Source organism: Lonchura striata, chromosome 24 (genome assembly GCF_046129695.1).
Source record: "Lonchura striata isolate bLonStr1 chromosome 24, bLonStr1.mat, whole genome shotgun sequence".
NCBI lineage: Eukaryota > Metazoa > Chordata > Aves > Passeriformes > Estrildidae > Lonchura > Lonchura striata.
In genome coordinates, this window is record NC_134626.1 from 6,508,817 (window position 1) to 6,518,584 (window position 9,768).

The following is a 9,768-nucleotide window of genomic DNA, read 5'->3' on the forward strand; positions in this document are numbered from 1 at the left end:
CATTTCCTGAATCCCTCTGGAGCCACACCCAGGAGGGGAGAAGTTGCCCACAGGTTTCTGTATGTGGTGTCAGGGAGAATTGTCAGTACCAAGGTGGTGCGTGGTTCAGACATCCTTGGATGGATGGTGTGGCTAAGGATGGGTTTGGGGTAGGATTCGGGGAGTGGGGTTTCAGCTCAGATGGGCTTGGAAGTGGGAGCCTGTCACAGCTGCCTCCACCAGGAATTTAATGGTGTCGTGGCAGCCTTATAATGCACCCTCGGCCTAAACATCTTTCCTTCCCCCCCGCCTCCTTCCCAGGGTCTGCCGGAGGGCGAGCACTCGCACCCAAGCCAGCCAGTCCGCAGCAAGACCCCGCAGATCCCGCAGGATCCCAAGGGCCCGTCGGCAGCAGGGCCGGAGCAGAGTCACCACGGCCCTGTGAACAGGCACACGGCACAGATGGACCCCCACATCCACCTGCAGAGGGCACAGGGGGACACGAGCCAGACCTCCTACCCCTCGCCCGTCGCCATCTCCATGAAGCAGGAGCTTCCATCGCCGCACCAGCCGCAGGCAGTTCCCAAGCAATCCATGTTCATCCCCACGACCTCGGGGCCGCCCCTCAGCCGCCCGGAGCCCCAGTCCACGCTCAAGCAGGAGCCATCCCCTCACCCTGTGTCCCAGAGACCTGTGGACATGGTCCAGCTGCTGACAGTGAGTGTCGTGCTCCTGATCCGGAGGGAAATTACCTGGTTCTGTCTCAGCCATAGCACCAAATCTGACCTTTCTTGCATCAAAAACTTCATATGCAGGAAAACCATTGTTTGGGTTTTGGATTGTTTTGTCCCTGATGGATTTTAGCCATGTTTAGTGTTCCAAGTCAGTTTTACAGCATTTTCCTGGAAGGTGTTTTCTCATAGCCAGGGGAGAGTGTTGCTGTATTTCATTTAAATAATAAAAAGGAGAAACCACTCTCTCAAGTGTAGAAAATGAGGAAGAGGAGGGAGGCAGGAGGGAGGAACAGGTACCAACAAGGAACTGAGAGTTGTGTTCAGCACCAAATGTCTCCCGTATAACCTCGAGCAGTTCTTCTGTTGTTTCTCAATTTGTCCATTTGTAAAAGGGAACAGAGCATTCAGGAACAGCCTTGTGCTGGGTGGGCGGCTGAGGGATTGGGGTGATGGGATCCACCCAGCTGGAAGGAAAAGGGCTGAATTCCTGATTTAGCAGGATGTAACCCAAGCGTTGCCTGTGGAGGGTTGATCTGGTGCTACGTCTCTGCTGAGCCCTCAAACCTCCGATGGAAGAACGGGCGGCAGCCAGCTCGGCATTTCAATCCCTCTCTCCTTGCTTTGCCTGTAACACTGTCTCCCTCTCTTCCCAGAAATACCCCATTGTCTGGCAGGGTCTGCTGGCTCTCAAGAACGACACGGCGGCCGTGCAGCTGCACTTCGTGTCCGGGAACAACGTCCTGGCGCACCGGTCGCTGCCGGCGCCCGAGGGAGGGCCCCCCCTGCGCATCGCGCAGCGCATGCGGCTCGAGGCCTCCCAGCTCGAGGGCGTCGCGCGCAGGATGATGGTGAGGGCCCGCGCTGGGGCAGCGAGGCAGCTTGGCAATCTCGGAGCTGCAGTCTGGGAGTCTCTGCCTCACCAGCTGCGGGGCTGGCAGCCACCAGGGCTCCCCAAAACCTGGGCTCTGTCATGTGGGCTCCTCAGGGAATGGGCACAGCCCCAAGGCTGCCAGAGCCCAAGGAGCGTTTGGGCACCGCTCTCAGGGATGCACAAGGAGGGATTGTTGGGATGCTGTGCATGGCCTGAGTTAGACTTGATCCCTGTGGATTCCTTCCAATCCAGGAGATCCCTATGATTCTGTTTTGGGATCCTAGTATCAACACTGATTCCTTCAACCCATGGAGTGTAACACAGATTGCAGGTGATGAGCAATAGTCTTACACTGCACTTAGGGAAAAACCTTTAGGTCACCCTGAGCCTGGGGACAAACTCCTGCTGGCTTCAGTGTGCCTGAGTATGATAGGGAGTTCAGATGGTCATGGAAATCCATTTTTAGTCTTTTCCACCATGGCTGAGCTCTCAGCAAGTATTGGAATTACAGAATCCCAGACTGCTTTGGGTTGGAGGGGCCTTAAAGCCCATCCCACCCCCTGCCATGGGCAGGGACACCTTCCACTATCCCGGAATGCTCCAGGCCCTGTCCAGCCTGGCCCTGGCTTTGGACACTTCAGGGGATGGGGCAGCCACAGCTTCTCTGGGGTACAAATTGTAACTTCAAGGAGTTTACAGTGAGGATTTTCCCCTATGGATAGTGGAGGGATGGCTGGAAAGCACCCTCTCATCAGCATTTCCCTGAGCGTGTCCTTCCCTGGCAGGTGGAGAGCGATTACTGCCTGCTGCTGGCCCTGCCCTGCGGCCGGGACCAGGAGGACGTGGTCAGTCAGACGGAGTCGCTCAAGGCCGCCTTCATCAGTTACCTGCAGGCCAAGCAGGCTGCAGGCATCATCAACGTCCCCAACCCCGGCTCCAACCAGGTACGGGCACAGAACATACCCACAGGGACACCAAACCAGTCCCAAAGGCACGGGCACAGAACCCCTGCAGTGCCTCAGGGACACCAAACCAGTCCCAAAGGTGTGGGCACAGCACCCCTGCAGTGCCACAGGGACACCAAACCCGTCCCAAAGGTGTGGGCACAGCACCCCTGCAGTGCCTCAGGGACACCAAACCAGTCCCAAAGGTGTGGGCACAACACCCCTGCAGTGCCTCAGGGACACCAAACCCGTCCCAAAGTTGTGGGCACAGCACCCCTGCAGTGCCACAGGGACACCAAACCAGTCCCAAAGGCGCGGGCACAGCACCCCTGCAGTGCCACAGGGACACCAAACCAGTCCCAAAGGTGTGGGCACAGCACCCCTGCAGTGCCACAGGGACACCAAACCAGTCCCAAAGGTGTGGGCACAGCACCCCTGCAGTGCCACAGGGACACCAAACCAGTCCCAAAGGTGTGGGCACAGCACCCCTGCAGTGCCACAGGGACACCAAACCCATCCCAAAGGCACGGGCACAGAACCCCTGCAGTGCCTCAGGGACACCAAACCCATCCCAAAGGCACGGGCACAGCACCTTTGCAGTGCCACAGGGACACCAAACCAGTCCCAAAGGTGCAGGCACAGCACCCCTGCAGTGCCACAGGGACACCAAACCAGTCCCAAAGGTGTGGGCAGAACACCCCTGCAGTGCCTCAGGGACACCAAACCCATCCCAAAGGTGTGGGCACAGCACCCCTGCAGTGCCACAGGGACACCAAACTCGTCCCTAATGGCACAGGCAGCTCAGGCTTCTGCTGGAGCTGCCTGGGGTTATTGCTCAAACAACCCCCATAGTTCCATCACCCATCAAACACATGGATGGAGTTCTTAAATTATTGATGGGATCCACAAATTATTGATGGATCAATATAGTCATTGATGGAATCTATGAAAGCGACCCCAAAGCCAAAAGAACCCCAAATGTGTGCTTGGTGTGTTCCCAGTTCATCATCTTGGGCTGAAAAGCATTTCCCAAATGCATTTCCCAGCTCTTTATCTCTGGAGTCCTGGTTTCTTCCCCATATCCTGACTTTTCCAGGACAGCTGGTGTTTTCTTGCAGAATGCCTTTGGTGCAGTGGAGGGTTTATTCCAGGTGTGTTGCTGCACTGATTGCATTTTAACCTGTGTGCAATTTAATTCTGGGTGTAAAGAGCCCAAAATGAGCCCAGCCCTCTGAGCCACCACTGAAATGATAATTAATGGGAATTTTTCTGCCTTTCCCAGCAAAATCAGCATGTGGTGTGGAAAACACCCCACCTGGGAAACAAAACCCACAGCTTCTTTCTTACACAAGATTTAGGATCTAACATCACCAAAATGTCTCATTTTTAAACCTCTGTGGGCGTGGGTTGTCTCTGATCCTTGGTTTTTCCCTCCCTGCAGCCTGCCTACGTTCTGCAGATCTTCCCACCCTGCGAGTTCTCGGAAAGCCACCTGTCCCGCCTGGCCCCCGACCTCCTCGCCAGCATCTCCAACATCTCTCCTCACCTGATGATTGTCATCGCGTCGGTATGAGCTGTTTACCAGTTACTGACTTTTTATTATTTTAATTTTAAATTTTTTTTAATTTTTCCAAGGCCCTGCAGCAAAAAAAAACAAACAACTACAACAACAATTTAAAAAAAAAAAAAAAAGCCCACAAAAAAACCACACAGAAAGTTAATTTTAAAATAAAACTAATTCAGAAGAAGGAGAGAAGGTTATGAAACAAGAAATATGCTGCCAGAAACCAGCCTCCTGCCCGACCGGCCTCGATCAAACCTTGGATGTTTACATGTTGCTTTAGCTTATGGACAACTGATGCACTCAGCAGGTGGACTGGGCTTGGGTTCCCGTGCCTCCTTTTTGGGGAAAAAAAATACACAAAAAAGAAAAAAAAAAAAAAAAGAGAAAAGGATGGCTTATTTTTTTTAACAAAAAAAAAAGGAAAAAAATAAAAAAGAACCTGAACTGCCTTTGCACTAAATTAGTGACTCGGACTTTGCACAGTTGGAGACGCTGTGACGTTCTGGATGTCTTGACACACATTGACCGCGCCGTGGACGTTCCGCAGGGACTCTGCTGAGATTTGTGGGTCAAGGAGCATTTCACAGTCATTTTTTTATTTTATTGGTTGTTTCGTTGGGTTTTTTGTTGGTTTTTTTTCCCTTCTTTTGGGGTTGTTTATTTCTCTTGGGGGGGATTATTTTTTCCGGATGTGAACCTTCCTCTTCCTCCACCTGCCCCTGCTGCAGCCGTCTTCTCTTCATCTGGGATGTACAGTTTACACTGAAAAACAAGAGAATACAAAACAAACAACAAAACAAAAGGGAGAGCTTTTTTCCTTCCTGGTGGGATATGCAGAACTCAGTGGGTGTGTGTATATATAAATATATATATAATATATATAAATATATATAATACTGACTTTAAAAAAAAATCAAATCCCCACAACATACATTTTTTTTTAATCTGTGCCAAAAATGTGTTTTCAGAGAAAAAAAATCTTATTTTCATACTCAGACTTTGTATTGTCACTCATTTGTAAGTGCGCTTCATTTAAACATCCCCTCGTCTCATCAGCTGTGGAAGTGTTATACACTTGTACAAAGACTCTGCCCTGGCCCCCTCACCTCCCCTAACACTTAATTAATTTATGGAACTTGGTTTTTTTTTTTTTGTTTATTTTTGGTTTATTTTTTTTCTCAGCGCAGTTTTGTTTTGTGTGTCCATTGGATTACGAACTTTATTAAAAAATACAAAACACGTCGGCGCCCCGACCTCGTCCCTCGGCGTGGGGAGGGGGAGCGGGGAAGGGGAGCTTGGGCTGCCGGGGAGGGGTCACTCACCTCTCCTTCAAAAAAAAAATGGGAAAAAAAGGTCATCTCATCACACTAAATCCAATTTCTCTTGATTTTCCCTCCTGTCTCATAAATACTTGTGCAAACTGAAATCACAGGGTTTGCCCCCACTTTTGATCTCACCACTCACCAGTTCCTCACTGGAATCCCTGAATTACTGACATTCATCGTGCGTGGAAATGTAAGAGCCAGCCTTGATGTTTTTCACTGCTTTTCCACCCAAATCCCTGCCAGGTGCAAGTGGAAAGCCTAATCAAAGCTGTGTAAATGGGTTAAAATCAAGCAGATGTGGTAAAAAAGGAGGTTTAGGACAGAATTTTTGGGGTGGCCCCCAAAACCAGGGGAGACCCTCACCCTGCACCTCTGGGCTGAGGGTGGGGGGCAGAACGGAGCCTGTTTTGGGGTAAAACCAGGACAAAAAGGGGTTGCTGGTGCCCCAGGATGGAAGTGGGTGTTGGGAGCCTGGCCAGGGACACCCCACAGCGACCCCCAAGTCCCACTGGGGGGGTCAGGTTGGGGCCTTGGACTTCCCCCCCGTTCCCCCAGGGAGGGGGGATTGAGGCAGGACTGATGGACAGACCCTGGACATGGATGGGGCTTGGACAGATGGACACGAGGATTACCGGGCACAGGGAAAGGGTCCGACCCTGCTGGTTTCTGATGGTGCCTTTGAGGTAAAAAGGGACATTTCTGGGGTGTTCCGCAAGGGCTGGAGGGCACTGCCTGTCTGGCCAGGTGTGAACTGTCCGTGTGTCCTGCTGTCCGTGCAATGTCCATCCACCCAGCTGGGCCTGGACCTGCCCGTCCATCCAGGCCCATCCCCTTCACCCACCCGTGGATCCCATGGATCTGTCAGATGGACAGAACAGGCAAGGGTCCAGCTGGACACACGGACATTGTACATCCAGCTGGACACACAGGCTTGGACCGATGGAGAGATGAACAGCTGGATGGAGGAACAGATGGACGGACGTCCAAATGAACAAATGTATTTCCTTCTGGACAGTTAGACATGCTCATGCCCAGCCAGACATCTTCCTCCTCCACTCATGGCCATGATTACCCCAAAAATGCACGTCTCACCCCAAAAGCCCCTCTCCAAAAAGCAGCGATTTCACACCACTGCCCTGCCCTGCCCCCACAGCCCCATGTCCGTCTGTCCGGGCCCATCCCTGTGTCCATCTCCAGCCCAGGCTCTGAGAATGGGGAAGGGTCCAGCCCAATCCCAACTCCAAACCCATGGACAGTGGGGAATGGGGTGGGGGCGTGGTGGGGGTGTGAGGGGGGTGGGGCAGGGGCGTGAGGGGGGCGTGAGGGGGGCAGGGCAGGGGTGTGAAATCGCTGGTTTTGGAGAGGGGCCTTGGGGGCAAAAAGTGCATTTTTGAGACATTTATGGTCATGGATGGAGGAGGAAAGTGTCAGGCTGGGCAGGTGCATGTCCATCTGTCCAAATGAAAGCACAGCTGTACGTCCAATGTCCAATTGTCCAACTGGATGTGTCATGTCCAATTGTCCATCCGTATGTCCAATGTACAATTGTCCAGCTGAACGTACAATGTCCGATTGTCCAACTGGATGTATATTGTCCATCTGGACACTCCTCTGTTCTTCTGTCCATCTGACAGATCCACCATCCCCATTCCCAGCTGAACACTCTCCTGTTTGTCTGTCCAGCTGAATATCCATCCCTCCCCACGGCCACGTGTGTGTCCAGCTGTCCGTCCATCTGGACACTGTACGTACAGCCGGACACATGGACATTGTACGTACAGCTGGACACTGTACATGGAGGTGGGCGGGCAGACACGTGTCTCCTCCATCCGTGAGCATAAATGCCCCAAAAATGCACTTTTTACCCCCAAGGCCCCTCTCCAAAACCAGCGATTTCACACCCCTACCCCGCCCCCCTCACACCCCTGCCCCACCCCCCTCACACCCCTGCCCTGCCCCCACAGCCCCATGTCCGTCTGTCCGGGCCCATCCCTGTGTCCATCTCCAGCCCAGGCTCTGAGAATGGGAAGGGTCCAGCCCAATCCCAACTCCAAACCCATGGACAGTGGGGAATGGGGTGGGGGCGTGGCAGGGGTGTGAGGGGGGTGGGGCAGGGGCGTGAGGGGGGCGTGAGGGGGGCAGGGCAGGGGTGTGAAAGCGCTGGTTTTGGAGAGGGGCCTTGGGGGTAAAAAGTGCATTTTTGGGACATTTATGCTCATGGATGGAGGAGGAAAGTGTTTGTCCGTCCACCTCCATGTACAGTGTCCAGCTGGATGTACAATGTCTGTGTGTCCGGCTGTACGTACAGTGTCCAGATGGACGTACAATGTCCGTGTGTCCGGCTGTACGTACAGTGTCCAGATGGACGTACAATGTTCGCGTGTCCGGCTGTACGTACAGTGTCCAGATGGACGTACAATGTCCGTGTGTCCGGCTGTACGTACAGTGTCCAGATGGACGTACAATGTTCGCGTGTCTGGCTGTACGTACAGTGTCCAGCTGGACGGACAGATGGACACACTTGTGGCTGTGGGGAGGGATGGACATGCACCTGGACAGACAAACAGGACAGTGTTCAGCTGGGAATGGGGATGGACAGAAGAACAGAGGAGTGTCCAGATGGACAATTGTACATTGTACGTCCAGTTGGACGGTTGGACATTGTACGTCCAATTGTACAATTGGACATTTGGATGTCCAGATGGACAATTGGACATTGTACGTACAGCTGGACAGACACCTGCCCAGTCAGACACTTTTCTCCTCCATCCATGAGCATAAATGCCCCAAAAATGCACTTTTTGCCCCCAAGGCCCCTCTCCAAAACCAGCGATTTCACACCCCTGCCCTGCCCCCCACACGCCCCCCTCACGCCCCTGCCCCACCCCCCTCACGCCCCCGCCACGCCCCCACCCCATTCCCCACTGTCCATGGGTTTGGAGTTGGGATTGGGCTGGACCCTTCCCCATTCTCAGAGCCTGGGCTGGAGATGGACACAGGGATGGGCCCGGACAGACGGACATGGGGCTGTGGGGGCAGGGCAGAGGTGTGAGGGGGGTGGGGCAGGGGCGTGAGGGGGGCGGGGTAGGGGTGTGAAATTGCTGGTTTTGGAGAGGGGCCTTGGGGGTAAAAAGTGCATTTTTGGGGCATTTATGCTCATGGATGGAGGAGGAACGTGTCTGGCTGGGCAGGTGTCTGTCCATCTGTACAAATGAATGCACAATATCCAACTGTCCATCTGGACATACAATGTCCATCTGTCCAGCTGGACGTCCAGTGTCCAATTCTACAACTGGATGTACAGTGTCCAATTGTCCAACTGGATGTGCAGTGTCCAACTGTCCAAGTAGATGTACAATGTCCAACTGTCCAGCTGGACACTCTGTTCTTCTGTCCATCTGACAGATCCATCATCCCCATTCTCATCTGAACATGCTCCTGTCTGTCTGTCCATCCATCTGGACACTGTACGTACAGCTGGACACACAGACATTGTACGTCCAGCTGGACACTGTACATGGAGGTAGCTGGACAGACGCTTTCCTCCTCCATCCATGAGCATAAATGTCCCAAAAATGCACTTTTTGCCCCCAAGGCCCCACTCCAAAACCAGCGATTTCACACCCCTGCCCTGCCCCCTCACGCCCCCCTCACGCCCCTGCCCCACCCCCCTCACACCCCCGCCACGCCCCCACCCCATTCCCCACTGTCCATGGGTTTGGAGTCGGGATTGGGCTGGACCCTTCCCCATTCTCAGAGCCTGGGCTGGAGATGGACACAGGGATGGGCCCGGACAGATGGACATGGGGCTGTGGGGTGTGAAATTGCTGGCTTTGGAGAGAGGTCTTTGGGGTGAAAAGTGCATTTTTGGGGCAGCTATGGCCATGGGTGAAGGAGGATGTCTGGCTGGGCAGGTGTCTGTCTGTCTGCATGTACAATGTCTGTGTGTCCAGCTGGATGTACAACTGTCTGTCCAACTGGACATGCAATGGTCCCTCTGGCTGTGAATGTAACCAGCCATGTGTCCATCCACAGAACTGTCCGTGTCCAGCTGGACATGTCCTTGTCCGTGGCTGTCAAACCATCCCTGTGTCCATCTGTCCATCCATCCATCCGTCTGTCCAGCCATTTCCAGTGAACATCCAAACACCATGTCCAGGTGTCCGACTGGACGGTGCATCCTGTCCTGAACCCTCCAGCCCCTCCAGGCTGGGGAGGAGGGACGAGGACAGAGGGACACATGGATGGACAGACACGTGTCCAGGTGTCCAACTGGACATGAAAATGTGTCCAGCCCAAAGGTGACCTGTCCATGTGTCTCTGCCACTGTCCAGCCATCCACGCAGCTTTC

At 53.6% G+C, this 9,768-nt stretch overlaps 1 protein-coding gene across 3 annotated transcripts in view; it reads left to right on the forward strand.

The window, feature by feature from the left end:
• The window catches only part of SPEN (spen family transcriptional repressor), a 66,430-nt gene extending 61,343 nt beyond the window's left edge, over window positions 1-5,087 (forward strand). For all 3 annotated transcript variants that reach the window (XM_021537848.3, XM_021537849.3, XM_021537850.3), the window contains 4 exons: window positions 301-696; window positions 1,367-1,561; window positions 2,370-2,528; window positions 3,970-5,087. In XM_021537848.3, coding sequence (XP_021393523.1) covers window positions 301-696; window positions 1,367-1,561; window positions 2,370-2,528; window positions 3,970-4,101 — 882 coding nt within the window. In that variant the 3' untranslated portion in view covers window positions 4,102-5,087. The remainder of the gene's footprint in view (window positions 1-300; window positions 697-1,366; window positions 1,562-2,369; window positions 2,529-3,969) is intronic.
• The last annotated feature ends 4,681 nt before the right edge of the window (window positions 5,088-9,768 follow it).